This window comes from Phacochoerus africanus, chromosome 9 (assembly GCF_016906955.1).
Source record: "Phacochoerus africanus isolate WHEZ1 chromosome 9, ROS_Pafr_v1, whole genome shotgun sequence".
Lineage (NCBI taxonomy): Eukaryota > Metazoa > Chordata > Mammalia > Artiodactyla > Suidae > Phacochoerus > Phacochoerus africanus.
The window spans coordinates 13,584,324-13,599,981 of record NC_062552.1 but is presented as its reverse complement, the minus strand read 5'-3'; the positions used below and the strand labels follow the sequence as shown (position 1 = coordinate 13,599,981).

Here is a 15,658-nt window from a genome sequence, read left to right as displayed (position 1 = left end):
GCTTTCGGAGCCAGGTTGCCACTTCTGTTGTGTGACCTTGGCTGATGGACAGAACGCCCGTGGGGTTGAAGCATTCCATGTTGCTTCCTTTCCATCCTCCTTTCTTTCTGCTTGCCCTTTTCCAGGCTCAGGAAAATCCTTCTCCATGATGGGCAGCGCCGAGCAGCGGGGCCTCATTCCAAGGCTCTGCTGTGCTTTATTTCAAAGGATCTCTCTGGAGCAGAATGAGTCACAGACCTTTAAAGTCGAAGTATCCTATATGGAAATTTACAACGAGAAAGTTCGAGATCTTTTAGACCCCAAAGGGTAAGTTAGTGGTTGAAATTAACCTTGTAATAGGGGTAATGATTTTATTTATTTTTATTAAAGCATAATCGATTTACAGTGTTGTACCTATTCTGCTGTACTCAATTATATATATATTTCTATACATAATATATATTTTATATATATATATATATTCTTTTTTTTATGTTCTTTCCCATCATGGTCTGTCCCATGAGATGAGACAGAGTTCCCTGTGCTCTCCCATAGGACCTTGTTGTTTATCCAGGATAATGAGTTTAAATGACCCTAAAGTGAAAGTTGCAGGGGAGCCCTTGTCACCACTATGGTTTCAGTTCATTTACCAAGAAATCATCAGCTTCTCAAAGCCTTTTGGTATATCCCGTATTCATAGGTTATCCTATATTCATGTTGAAGTTGCTCATGGATGCCATTTACAAGGGTGTTCTTTTACTACTGATGTGACTTTTGCCACTGTGGCTCATTCATAAAAATTGAGTTAAGAATGACGCACTGGTCCTTCCAGTGATGTTGGAAAGCAGCACCTCCCGAGTGCAGGGAAAGTAGTTGCAGGACTGAAACCACCAGCCTAGGCAGGTTGTTCTCTTCCCGGCACGTGCATTAGGATCGCTTGGGCGGCTTTTAAAGGATAGGCTGGCCTGAGGCCCCACCTGTAGAAGCTATGACTCTGCAGACCCAGGGGGAAACCCAGGCATCTGTGTTTTTTTAAAAACTAGGTGATAAAAAACAGATGAGTTTGATTCATAGAGACAGGAGAAATAAATAGGTAAAATATAAGAAGAAAGAGAAATGACCTATAATCCTACTGCTCAAAAGTACCCATTGTTGGAGTTCCCATCGTGGCGCAGTGGTTAACAAATCTGACTAGGAACCATGAGGTTGTGGGTTCAATCCGTGGCCTTGCTGAATGGGTTAAGGATCCGGCGTTGCCATGAGCTGCGGTGTAGGTCGCAGACGAGGCTCAGATCTGGCGTTGCTGTGGCTGTGGGGTAGGCCGGCAGCCACAACTCTAATTAGACCCCTAGCCTGGGAACCTCCATATGCCTCGGGAGTGGCCCTAGAAAAGGCAAAAAGACAAAGCAAAACAAAACAAATCAAAACCCACTGTTAACACTTTGGTGCATTTTGATCCTGTTTCAAAGCTGTGGGGGAGGGGGGGTTGTTGAGGCTGTTCTGGAAATACAGTTGAATATCCTGAATTTTTTATATAACATGATGTATACTTTCTTGTGTCATTAAAAATATTTTAAGTGCTCTTAGTAGTGTATAATCAAGGGTATAGTCAGAAGTATGAGACAGAAATTATGGGTGGCGAGAAAGTTACCCAATTATACATAAGATTTTTACTTTTAGTGATAAACTATTTAATGCATGTGAAAGCACATTGACAATACATGTAAGGTATAAGGAGTAATAAAACAACAACTGTCCCACTCACCATTTGGCTTCATAAATGGAACATGACCAGTATTTTCGAAGCCACCTGTATGTTCCTCTTTGATTCTATGTCAATTCCTACCACTCCTCAAAGTAACTACTATCATGAATTTTGTTTCTCATCTTCTTCCTCCTTAAGAGTTTACACATAATTTTGCAGAGTTATTAACTTTGTATAAGTGGCATCATAATACATATGTCCTTTGGTGACTTCCTACTTTTCCCCTCAATGATTCATTTGTTTTGATATGTGAAGTAATAATTCATATTAATCTTACTGCTCTTGAGCCTTCCATTGTATGAATACACCAAAATTCTTTAATTCTATCTCATGTCATTCGTGTGGTTTCTGCTTTTTACCACCACAGTGCTGCCCTGAGCATTCTTGTACAGTCCTCCTGGGCTACAAAGGCAGGAGTTTCTAGGGAATTCATACAGGAGTAGAATTGTGGCTCACAAGCTACAGAATCTTCTGCTTTGGTACCGCAAAGCTGCTTTCAAAAATGGTTGCTCCAGGAGTTCCCGTCGTGGCTCAGTGGTTGACGAGTCCATCTAGGAACCATGAGGTTACAGGTTCGGTCCCTGCCCTTGCTCAGTGGGTTAACGATCCTGCTTGGCCATGAGCTGTGGTGTAGATTGCAGACGCAGCTCGGATCCCGCATTGCTGTGGCTCTGGCGTAGGCCGGTGGCTACAGCTCTGATTCGACCCCTAGCCTGGGAACCTCCATACACCACAGGAGTGGCCCAAGAAAAGACAAAAAGACAAAAAAAAATGGTTGCTCCAGTTCACACACCCACCAGTGGGTTATAAGAACCTCAGATGTTAGACACCATCAGAAGCTCTTGATGTGCTAGATTTACCTTTTCTTGCTCAAGAATAGCCTTAAAGAATCTCTGTTGTGGAGTTCCCGTCATGGCTCAGTGGTTAGCAAATCCGACTAGGAGCCATGAGGTTGCGGGTTTTGATCCCTGGCCTTGCTCAGTGGGTTAAGGATCCGGCATTGCCATGAGCTGTGGTGTAGGTTGCAGACGCGGCTCGGATCCCGCGTTGCTGTGGCTCTGGCGTAGGCCATTGGCTGCAGCTCCGATGAGACCCCTAGCCTGGGAACCTCATATGCCGAGGGATCGGCCCAAGAAATGGCAAAAAAAGACAAAAAAAAAGAATCTCTGGTTGTGCACACAGTGTGAGCTGAGTTCTGAATCCATGTGCATCAAAGCAGCTCTCTTACAGTTGTGCATTTGGTCTGCCCTTGTTTAGAGTACAGCAGAATTGCTCATTGTCACACTGTATTTTTCATCCTTAAAATAAACTTCGTAAAACCTCCTTTGTGGGGTGGTTGTAAAGTTACGTGAGACAACTGAGAAGTTCTTAAGGAACAGTGCCTGGACTTCAGGAAGCACTCAGTCATTTTTGGTTCCTTTTTTCCACACTTGGGTGATGCCAAGCATTGACTCTTGATTTGAAAGGTAATTAGTGTCACCATGATATATAACCTTTGCTTTTCATCTTAGTTTTCTCTTGGTAAGTTCTTCACATGGGCCCCAAACTAAGTTTGCCATTTAAAAACTCAAAAGAGAAGTTCCTGTTGTGGTGCAGTGGAAACAAGTCCAACTAGGAACCATGAGGTTGCGGGTTTGATCCCTGTCCTTGCTCAGTGGGTTAAGGATCTGGCATTGCCGTGAGCTGTGGTGTAGGTCACAGACTTGGATCAGATTCCTACATTGCTGTGGTTGTGGCGTAGGCCAGCAGCTGTAGCTCCGATTTCAACCCCTAGTCTGGGAACCTCCACATTTCACTAAAAAGCAAAAATAATAATAATAATAATAATAATAAAATTCAAAAGAGCCCTAGAATTTTCATCAGCAGAGCCCATTCTAAATATAGGATAAATATCAGCATCCTGATAGTATAAACAACTACTATATAACATCACTTTCTGTATAAAATTGTCAGCATGGAAGCAGCATAAATCAATGTTGCTGCCTTACAAATATAAATTAAAACACTCTAATATTGTTCACTGCTTGCTCAAAACTTTAAGACATTACTTGGTGAGAATATGCTTATTTATAAAATAACCTGAAGGTTAGATTCAATTCTGGCACATTCTTTGCTTCATTTTTTTTTTTCCCCTTTCTCCCATGTGAAATTGAAGTTCATCTACTAAAGCAGGTTAACCTAACCCCTAACCTAGTATTCTGTGTGCTAGCTGTTTAGCTTGGGAGTAGAGATAGAATTTTTAAAATAGTAAGTTACTTTAAATAGAAATCAGACTATGAAAGGTATTCCTCAATAAGGAATGCTATTTTGCTAATCCAAATAAAGTAGCTTTTAGCATATTTTTTGATTGTTAAAAAAAATTTTTTTTGGAAATCGCAATCTTAATTTCTGAGTACTTTTTAAAGTTCTTTTTATAAAGAGAAGCTTCAAATTGGGTCTGATGAATTCATTCTTTTTTTCCTTTCTCTTGAAGAAGCAGACAGTCTCTTAAAGTTCGGGAGCATAAAGTTTTAGGACCCTACGTAGATGGTTTATCCCAACTGGCCGTCACTAGTTTTGAGGTAAGTGTCATTTTTTTTTTTTTTTAATGTCATCAAAAACTGGTAGTAAATTGAAGTGTATAAGTAGTGGTGAATCTCTCTTGGTGTGACTGCCTTATAGCATATCGGTGCCATTCGTGATCTGAGAAACCCAGTACCAGCACATCCCAAACGGAAGGGCTTCTCGCCACCTTCTTCAGACTGCTCAGTAGGGAAGTTTGTACTGTGTGGCTGAGAGGCTCAGTGTTTGGAGGTTGTGGAATAGTTTCACTAATAGCGCTCTGTTGATACTGTCCACCTCATGGTGGCCAGTGTTGTCCATCATTTGACAGTGATATCTGCCAAATCTGGACAAACGTAAGCAGTACTTGGCAGTTAATTCAGCCCTTTCTCTTTGCTAGGGCCTCCTGCCTTCGATTCCGTTCCTTTTTTTTTTAAAGTCATTTTTATCTAAAAACATATACATAGCCAAGAAACACTTAAGCCTGAGAAGGCTGCAGTTTTGTTTTTGTTTTTTTTTAAAGAACGTAATGGTCCCAAAAGAGTAATACTTATTGCTGATTCAGCTCACAGCGTCAGCCCTTCTCAAGCAGGAGCACAATGACTAGCAAACATTTTATGGGCACATTTTACGAGCGTTAGAGATTCACAGAGCAATGGGCCACAGCCCTGCCCTCAAGGAGCTTACCGTGTAGCTGGAGGGAAGTAAAACATCCAAAACAGACACCAAGTCCACACATCTGTCACAACAAAAGCAGTTATTGGCATAAGTCTTCACATGTTTTAACAAATGAGCTATAGGAATATCTGAGCAAATACACACTACGTCAAGTTTCAGCCTGGCATATCAAAAAACAATTGGTTCTATTTATTCTTTTGTTCACTTATGTTTCAACTCAATTGAATTAAACGAGGAAAAGATAATTCCAAGCCAAATGTACCATAATGTTGGCTGTCGCAGGTGAAGGGGTGGATTGTTCACGTCCTAGAATTTCTCCGAGGTGCTACACCCAGAGGTCAAGTTTAGTGGTTCTTACTGCCAAATCGATGTACAGATTCAGATAGCAGGTGGATGACTTCCCATCCTCCCTTGGGATCCTTCCTGATGAGTCACTCAGGTTCATTTTGGAATCTTGAGTCTCAAGCCGGGGATGGAATGGAAGAGGCATCTCTGCACTTCCCACTGGAGCCTTTCATGTTCTTCAAATACGAATCTGCACAGATCACTCTAAATTTCCTTCTGAACTGTGGATGGATGTCCTCGTCTTAAAGGCATCTTCCACATAAGTATCAAAGAGACAGGGAGATAGATGGCAGGACAGTGTCAAGATCATAAATGAAACCCTGTCCTCCGCTTGAAACAGGAAGCAAGACAACATGGAGTTCCCCTTGTGGCTCAGCCATAACAAACTGGACTGGTATCCATGAGGACGCAGGTTCAATCCCTGGCCCTGCTCAGTGGGTTAAGGATCCTGTGTTGCCCTGAGCTGTAGTGTAGGTCACAAATGGGACTTGCATCATGCGTTACTGTGGCTGTGGTGTAGACTGGCAGCTGTAGCTCCCATTTCAACCCCTAGCCTGGGCACTTCTATATGCTACTGGTACGGCCCTAAAAAGACAAAAAAAAAAAATCAAAGACAGTGTGGTAATCCCAGATCACAGGTCCATCTCCGGGTCTTGCCTGTTGTTTCCAGATAGGAATCATCTTCCTCTCATTAAATATGAAGGCAGCATAACACTCTTTTAAAGGATATTGGTCGTGGCTTTTGATGTATTCGCAGAGCTTCCAGATATTTTCTTCACAGTAGCAGCTGTTGTAGACACAGGTGTCCCGCGGGGGGCTGGCCATCTGGTAGTGGACAGGGACATCTGTGGTAGCAGGGACATCCCCTTCCATGGCGGGCCTGGGCACAGGCCTGAGGCAGACAGACTGCACCAGCCCCTCGGTCCAGGAGAGGCTGGCGCTCCACAGTGAAAAGAGTTACTTTTCACTCTTCCTGTTCTTCTCTTTTTCTGAATCCATCCTCCCTCCATTGACTGACCTGTTTGCTTTTCCTACTCCTGGGTTTTTATGGCTTCTCACATCTGGGCTGGATGTTTTAGCCTCTTTTTATTGTCACTGCTTTGGGAAGCACGGAGAAGAAAGTGCTGTCCGTTGCTGCAGAGTGTTGGTGAATAAATGAGCAAGTGCACCCCTCTATTTAAATGTGCCGTCTGTGTGTTGTAACTGTCCCTGCGTCACTCACATTCACTGTGGCTAAGATTAATCTGCAAGATAACTCTGTCCAGCCACTTAAACATAGACAATTTTAGTATAACCGGAATCAGAAGTAGAGGGCAGTCATCCCTGAAAATGCTGAGAAATGCAGAGACCCCCCCCCCCCCGGAAGGTGCGAAGTCAGCACTTTTGCTAAGATGCCTGGCTCCTAGCTCAGTGTCACTGGGCTCAGGATCCATCCCCTCCTGTCACCTATTAGTAAGAGCTAGGGAGTTTATGATTTGCATCTAACTCTGCCTCTTACTAGATATGGGAAAAGTTATTTGACTTCGATGAACTTCAGTGCCCCTGTTTGTAAAATCAGGAAAATACTGCTTTTCTAAACGTCATCCTTCAAACACTATATGAGCGCATTAGGTTCCAGGTGTTCTAAGGCAGGTGTGCAAGGTTGAATGAGGAGAATTTCCTGTCCTGGGAGAGCGACGGTGTTGAAAGGGGGAGGAAATGAGCAAGCAGTAGATCGCTGTACAGGAGAGTTAGAATAAAATACATTAAGTACATTGCGGAGTATCCAGAATGTTCAATAAATATTAGCTCTTTTCTCCTTAGGAGCTTGCACAGGGAAAGATAGGAAGGAAGATGACTGCGGGATAGAAAGAGTGGGGAAAACATTTCATCCACTGGGCAGCACCAGGGGAGCAGAAGCTCAAACAGGCTCGACGGAGGAGAGCAGGGAGGTTTATATGGAAGGGTGGTGACGGATGCGTCAGAGGGGTCATGATTAATACACACACCTCATGGGCAGGATGGTGTTCTTAGGGTTTTTGCTGATGAAGTTTTCCTTGTGCTTTGCCTCTAGGATATTGAGTCGTTGATGTCTGAGGGGAATAAGTCTCGGACGGTAGCTGCAACCAACATGAATGAAGAAAGTAGCCGCTCCCATGCTGTGTTCAACATTATCATCACTCAGACGCTGTATGACCTGCAGTCTGGGGTGAGGGATCCGATAGAACCTTGGGTGGCAGTGAAAGAACTCAAAATACCTGCACAAGTGAACTGTTTCACGGCAGGCTTCAGTTGCTGAGCACTTTATCCCACTCTTTTACTTCCTAGATGAGCTGCTTGGCTTATATCATTTAACGTTTTAGATCTGCCTTTATATATAACTTAAAAAAAAGATGAGTTCCCGTCGTGGCGCAGTGGTTAACGAATCCGACTAGGAACCATGAGGTTGCGGGTTCGGTCCCTGCTCTTGCTCAGTGGGTTAACGAGATCCGGCGTGGCCGTGAGCTGTGGTGTAGGTTGCACACACGGCTCGGATCTGGCATTGCTGTGGTGTAGGCCGGTGGCTACAGCCCCGATTAGACCCCTAGCCTGGGAACCTCCATTATGCCTCAGGAGCGGCCCAAAGAAATAGCAATAAGACAAAAAAAAATTAAAATTAAAATTAAAAAAAAGATGAATCCCTTTGAGTTCCCTGGTGGCCTCGCAGGTTAAGTATTTGGCATTGTCATTGCCATGGCCTGGGTTCGATCCCAGGCCCAGGAACTTCTGCATGCCACAGGCATGGCCAAAAAAAAAAAAAGAAGAAGAAAAAAAAAAGAAAAAGAATTCCTTGTGTAAACTCCCTAAAGACCATGATGAGATCACCATACAGCTTTTAATATGTATCCTTCAGTACTAAAATTCCCCTGAAAACAACTGAGTTTACCTCATAGTCATTAAAGGATATTAAAGAGGAAACCACAACATTTAGCCTAAAGAATGCTTTTTCAAAATAGGAGGAATTTGACCTGAACGTGCAGGAACCCTCGTGTCCTGGTATGTTCTCGTAGGCACCTGAAAGCGCCAGATTCCTGACTGTACTCTGGGAAACCCAGAGCACTTGCTACCCAGCTGTGAAACTCGGTGCCGTGCTGCCACGCCAACTTGTGTTTTGGCCATGAAACTTCTAGTTCAAGTTTAAAATCTTAACATTTAAAACCCTCCTAGGCACAGAGTTCCCATCATGGCTCAGTCATTAACGAAGCCGACTAAGATCCATGAGGACACTGGTTCAATCCCTGGCCTCACTCAGTGGGTTAAGGAGCCAGCATTGCCTTGAGCTGTGGTGTGTAGGTCGCTCGGATCTGGCATTGCTGTGACTGTGGTGTAGGCTGGCAGCTACAGCTCCAATTTGATCCAAGCCTGGGAACCTCCATATGCTGCGGGTGTGGCCCTGAAGAGACAAAAGACAATACATACATAAATAAATAATAAACCTTTAAAAAATTTTTTTTAATTAAAACATAAAACCTTCCTGGGGAGTCGGCCCTGTTGTAGCAGGACGGCTGGCGCACATGTAGATGTCTCTCTGGTTTCTGCATTCAGGTGTGTCGTTTCTCTCGTTTCCCACGCCTAGAACTCGGGAGAGAAGGTCAGTAAGGTCAGCTTGGTGGACCTGGCGGGTAGCGAAAGAGTGTCCAAAACTGGAGCCGCTGGAGAGCGACTGAAAGAAGGCAGCAACATTAACAAGTAAGGGGGCCGGGGCCATTCCAGAAGCTGGCACATCTCCCCCAGCTTCTTGCGTGTCTTGGGGCGGGGGCAGGGGTATGTATTCCATTACCAGGGGCCACATGGCTCTGATCACACGTGGTTCAGAGTCTGTGCAGCTTTAGTGAACCGGGTTGAAGAACAACATCCGCCTGCCTCTACTGAGATACATGGTGTTTATTTAAGTACAATAGCGTAGCATGACCTAGTTCAAACATTGTACAGACACCCAGAGTATCGCTGTATAATGTTGTCTTGTATAAACGCAAGTCCCAATTTTGAAAATCAAATCATATCTTAAATTTGACTCGAGACGCTTATCCTAAGAAGAAAAATCTGCTTCAAACCCCTTTGTCAAGCTAATACTGTTTAAACATCAACACCTCCACACAACAAAAAAAGTAACAGTTATTGAATAACTGCCATCCTGAAATCTCATTCTTTGCCATAAGTACCTGCAGCGTGCCCAGGATACAGTGGGGGCTGAAGGAGAGCCGATTGGTGCAGGGTGTGTCGGAGCTGGCCAGGTGGAGGTGAGGTAAAGGCACTCCAGGCGGAGGGTGCAGCAAAGGCACAGATGAAGGGCTTGTTCTTTCAGTCCCGTAGTATCCCAGCATGTTTCCTGGTATGCAGAAGTCCCCCTGTTCTCCAGCGTGAGAGGGAGCAGAGTTTGCATTTATGAGTATGTACTTGGGGGGTTCCTGTTGTGGTTCAGTGGGTTAAGAACCCAAGTAGTATCCGTGAGGATTTGGGCTTGATCCCTGGCCTTGCTCAGAGGGTTAAGGATGTGAGCTGTGGCATAGGTTGCAGACACGACTTGGATCTGACATTGCTGTGGCTGTGGTGTAGACTGGCAGCTGCAGCTCCAATTCAGCCCCTAGCCTGGGGACTTCCATATACCTCAAGTGCGACTCTAAAAAGCAAAAAATAAAATAAAATAAAATAAATGTGCTTGAGCAAGGCTGCCTGGGTTTAATCCTGTCCACCACTCACTAAACACGTAAGTATCACAGGCAAGTGAATTCACCTCTCTGTGTTTCATTTTTCTCATCTTTGTGATGGGGGTGATAACAGTACCTGCTTCATAGAATTGCTGGGGATTAAAATGCTGGTCATGTGCTTAGAACAATGCCTGGCATTTTGTATGTACTGAAGAAATATTCATTGTTGTAGCCAATATTTTTATAATCTATATAAAGAGCATGTTCATTATTCCAGGTTCAGCAGAAAGTAGTTTAGTTTGTATTTGTAATATTTTTTGTTGGTGGTGCTAAGGAACTAACTCGGGCTTTTGTTTAGGACAGAAGGTGACCAGAAGTAATATGTTCAGGAACATGTTTGTGCAACTTGCATTTTAGGGTGGTGCTAACACACGGTAATTATGCAAAAGTTTATCAAAGTTTAAAACGGGCAGTGAACTATCACCCCCTCTCTCAGGTGGACGCAGCCATGCTCACTGCACAGACTGCTGCTGGGTGGGGGGGGGCTAACTTCCAATCATTCTGTCTCCTGCTCTCATAACAAGGGCTTTTGCTCTGTCTCATGACAAAGCATTGTAGGAGGGCAGACAAGCACTACAGCTCTGTGGTCCAGAGCACAAGAACCGGGATGGGAAAGCAGAAATGGGAATGAGGAAGCAGGTGCCAAAGGAAAGACTTTACTGGTGCTAAGCCATGTCAGCCCCTTGGCCCGTGGCTCCGCTCCTGGGAGGATACTGGGAATTGTGTGCTGTGAATTCGTGGAAAGTTAAGAGTGTGGCGGCCTTGACCTGCAGTGGTCACTAACGTCTATTGACTTTTTGCTACATGCCAGGCACTGTTCTGAATGCCCTGTTTGTGATAACTCATCTGATCCTCAGATCAGTGTAATGAGATGGGTTTGTTAGCCCCATTCTGCTGATGAGAAAACCAAGGCAGAGAGCAGTTAAATAATATGTCCAAGGCCACAAAACTCTCAGCATGGATCTTAGATTTGGTTGTAGGCAGTTTAGCTGCAGAGCCCAGGCTCATCTGCTGTGCTGTACATGCCTCACTATTCTGTTTGCCTGGAAGAGTCCTGATTGGTACTTTTGTCCCAGAGTAAGTATTAATAGTGCCCCCTGCAATTTGGACAATAAATTTTGTAGTGTCCCAAACTGGTCCCAAGGCCACATGATAACGTGACTTAGCATATTTAACCCAGCAGCTGGTTCTATTCCATTATGACTACGTGAATGGAATTCTCTTAGCATCCTACTATCTTTCTTTACTTATATGAATGTAGGTATTTCTTCCTACTAGTCCATGAGATGTCTACATTTTTAAGGTCCTTCATAGTTTTTGGGGCACTTTCATATGCATCATTTCATGTGAGGTTCATTGTATATCTATTTACCTTTATTTAAAGATGAGGAAACTGTTGGCTGGAGATATTTAAGCAGTATGAGTAAAAGCTGAGCAGGTGTTTATTAAGCCTCTGCTATGTGCCTGACACTGCATAAGATGTGGGGATGCGAGAGGAATTTAGATATTGTTGGAGACAGAATATTGCCTCCCTGTTCCCCAAATATGTCAGGACTCACAAAGGGACTTTGCAGATGTGATTAAGTTAATGATTTTGAGAAGAGAAGATTATTTCGGTGGGTTTGTTGTTATCACCAAACTCCTTACAAGTGAAAAGAAGGAGATGGGAGAACCAGAACCCAAATGATGTAGGGTAAGAAAGACCTCACAGTCCACTACTTCCGTGAGGATGGAGGAAGGGGCCATGAGCCAAGAGATGGGGGCAGAAAGTAGAAACCAGAAAAGGCAAGGCAGCAGATTCTCCCCCTAGAGCCTCCAGAAGGAACTAGCCCTAGGAAACATATTCTGGACTCCTGGCCTCCAGAACTATAAGATAATACATTTGTGTTGTTTTAAGGTGCTGTATCTGTGGTTATTTGTTCATGATTGCTGCCTTTGAGGAGCACATAGGTTAAGATACAATAAATTTCTTCAACAGAAAAAACAAAGGGAGGAAAGAGAATTTTCTTGACCCAGTAATGTTGAGAATGCTGCATAACCCAGCCTTTATGCATGGAGCAGGGATTTTTTTTTTTTTTTTTTTTAGGACACATTTACCAGCCTGTGGATGTTTGCCAGATTGGTCTTGTGCTTTTCCCAAAATAGCTGCCTCGAAGGGAGTAGAGCTGCCTCTGAGCCCTTTCCCTTGAACCTCTGTCCAGGGCTATTTCTTTACCCCACACATCTTTCTCATCTCCCTGAGCTGGTGCAGACATGCCAGGAGCCCACTGCAGATCCAGCTTCCCACCAGGGGACATCCAAGTTCTCAGCGTGGTCATTGGTCCATAGTCACTGAATCAGTGGGATATCTCACAATAAGACCATGCCATGCACGTTTGGAGGGATGGAACTATTACATGGGTGTGATGGGGACACAGATGACAACACAGCTTGGAGGTTCAGGGAGGGCTTCCCAGAGGAGACCCTGGATTTGCTTGGTTACAGAAACTAGGGATGTGACCTTTCTGTGCCTTGGTTTCCTCAACTGTGAAATGTGAGTGAGGAAACAATGTAATGAGTAGGGCTCTTAGGAGGCTTAAACTAGTAACTATTTGTAGCATGCTTAGAACACGCCTACGTGGCACAGTACACTCTATGTAGGTGTGTACTGATAAGGTAAAATAAATAATACACTGAAACTGTTGCCCAGTGGTTCCACAAATGGCTTCTTAAGCCTTAACATCAGTGCCTGGTGGAGGACTAAAATTAAAAGAAATCTCTGACATTTTTCCTGAGCTTTCCCTCAGCCTCCTCTTGGGGCTTCCTTGGATAGAGCATTAGTAATCCTCTTAAGCAGACCTGCCAGGGACTTCACACAGACACGAGTGTCTGCTTAATGGACTCTGGATCGAGGAGCTTCATCTCTCCTTAATTAAGCTCTGAAGAGCTTTCCCGCACACATGACGCCTTCAGGCAGAGAAGGTATAATGCACCGCCTGGGCTTGTCCAACCCTGGAGAGATAGGTTGTCTATAGACCATCCGTCTTCACATCTGGAAATCATCTACTGAGGCTGGACGGATGAGGCCTTTCCTGCCGCTGGAGTCAGCCTCGTTCCGCTTTTCTGAGAACTCATCATCGAATGCACTCTAATACCTGCAGGAATGTCAGTAGAAATGGTTCTGGGGATTGAAAAGGTGGGAGGATCAAAAATAAAAGCAGGAGTTCCCATCGTGGCTCAGCAGTTAATGAATCCAACTAGTATCCGTGAGGATGCGGGTTCGATCCTGGCCTCAGAGGATTAAGGATCTGGTGTTGCCTTGAGCTGTGGTGTAGGTTGCAGACTCGACTCAGATCCTGTGTGGCCGTGGTAAAGGCTGGCAGCTGCAACTACCAATTCGACCCCTAGCCTGGGAACTTCCATATGCCATGGGTGCAGCCCAGCACTAAAAAGCAAAACAAACAAACAAACAAACAAAAATGTTCTGTTTTATTCTCAGCAACAGCCAGCTATTGACTGCCAACAGGATTCGTCTAATGAGACCTTTCCCAGTCTCATTTCCATTTCAATTACTGTGGTTAATGATAAAGTATATGCCAAACATTTCCCAGACTGAGTTCTTCTAAAGCTTGTTCTAGGGATATTAATATATGTTACTCCTAGGATTCTGTCATGTAATTAATGGTATAATAACTTATAAGCATAATATTGACTTGAATTTTTCCTTCTGGAGTATCCTCCATGGCTCTTGTTCATTTCCTCTGGGAAACCTCACTTTGGTGAGTATTGCCTGAATAATCAAACGTGAACTTGTACCTATGGAAAATAAAAGTGGCCTGCCTTCTGTACATTATTCAAAGGTGGACAGGGGGTCCTTGTTAATTTACCCCTTGCACATTACAGGATCCACATGTCAAGAGAAACTGAGTAAATGTCTCTATATTAAACACGAGAGACCCACAAAGGAGAGGGCAAAAATCTGCTCTGGGGGAAGCAGTAGTCACATATTTTGGAGCATGTACCATTGTTACTTCAGTATTTGCTAAAGCATTCTTGTGAAAGACTAGTTCCTCAGGTGGCTCTGGGAAGAAGAGGAACCCTGGATAAATAATTTTAAGAAAGGCTACTTATCACCCTTCCTTTGAAGATTCCCAGTGGTAAAAGCTCTGAGAAGTCTTGCAGTCATGGATCCCTTGTAACTTCTTCATTCCCTGATTTATTTGATTCTGGGAATTCTGGTGTATTTATTTAACCTCTCCAGAACAAATGTTGAAAAGAACCTCTTTTTGGAAATATTTGTAGGTACTTTTTTTTTGGCCACATCCATGCCAAGTGGAAGGTCTGGGCCAGGAATCAAACCCACACCACAGCAGCAATCCCAGCCACTGCAGTGGCAATACCGGATCCTTCATCTGCTGTTCCAGACAAGGAGGGGAAGGGATCACCAGCTGAATAAGTACCTTTCTCATCAGGAGAACAATAGCCAGCTTGGAAACCCCTCCCAGTGATGCCTCCCTGCAACCTCATTGGCCTGAAATGTGTTTCATGGCTCCTCCGGACTACAGAGGACCCTGGAAAGTAGGGGTTTCAGCTTGGCACCTGCGTCCCAGCAAAATCAGGTTTCTTCTAGCAAGTAAGAAAGGGAAAATGAATATTGGGCCAACAACCACAGAGTGTACCAAAACCGTCGTTGAATTAGTCCTCAGTGAAAAGAGTTCCATGTTTTGTTGTTCTTTGTATTCTAGAACGGGTGTAATTTGGCAGTTATTGAATGAGTGCTTTCTGTAAGCCAGACACAGTAGTCTCTGCCGCCACGGTGAACACAGTCTCAGTAGAAAGAGAAATACTCATACAGCTAACACTAATAAAGTTTTGGTTTTTTTGTTTGTTTTTGTCTCTTTAGGGCTGCACCAGAGGCATATGGAGGTTCTCAGGCTAGGGTCCAATTGGAGCTGTAGCTGCTGGCCTACACCACAGCCACAGCAACGCAGGATCCAAGCCGAGTCTGCCACCTCCACCACAGCTCACGGCAACATCGGATCCTCAACCCACTGATTAAGGCCAGAGATTGAACTTGCGTCCTTATGGATGCTAGTCAAATTCATTTCCGCTGAGCCATGATGGGAACTCCACTAATAAAGTTTAATCAGTATTGCCCTTATGATCTTAGAAAATGATCATTGTAAACATAGGTAAAATAAATTTGAAATCCATCCTTGATGGTACAGATAACTCAGATCATATTGTATCTACTCCTAAGGGAAGGAATCTTGTGGTTAAGGTTTCAAGGAAACTTTGTAAGTTTGAGGAAAGTGTAGAAAAGAAAAAGAAAAGGAAGTTGATTTATGACAGTGTTTGTTTTTGATCCTCCTGACTTTATTTATTGTTTGACCTCCAATCCTTCATTGTTATAGAAGGCTGTCTGTTTATAAATGTTAGCTCCTCACTGAAGCCTTCCTTCCTCACCATTGGCCCGCCCACCCCCTCTTCCCCAGCCCCACCCAGGAACTTGTGAGTGATGTAAGGATTCAGAGCTTCCTCACTATCCCCACCTCCAGCCGATTAGGTAAAGGAGCAGTGCTTTGCTAGAATTAGGATTCCTGGAGCAGAGCCTCCTTGCCTGCTCGCTTGCATTTCTCACAAG

At 44.1% G+C, this 15,658-nt stretch overlaps 1 protein-coding gene and 1 pseudogene across 7 annotated transcripts in view; one reads left to right on the top strand and one right to left on the bottom strand.

Annotated features, from left to right (window-relative positions):
• KIF13A (kinesin family member 13A) overlaps positions 1–15,658 on the top strand; it is a 230,244-nt gene that overhangs the window by 140,253 nt on the left and 74,333 nt on the right. For all 7 annotated transcript variants that reach the window (XM_047797097.1, XM_047797093.1, XM_047797094.1 and 4 more), the window contains exons 6-9: positions 126–306; positions 4,218–4,305; positions 7,362–7,496; positions 8,904–9,016. In XM_047797097.1, coding sequence (XP_047653053.1) covers positions 126–306; positions 4,218–4,305; positions 7,362–7,496; positions 8,904–9,016 — 517 coding nt within the window. The remainder of the gene's footprint in view (positions 1–125; positions 307–4,217; positions 4,306–7,361; positions 7,497–8,903; positions 9,017–15,658) is intronic.
• On the bottom strand, positions 5,308–6,181 carry LOC125134986 (protein N-terminal glutamine amidohydrolase-like; annotated as a pseudogene).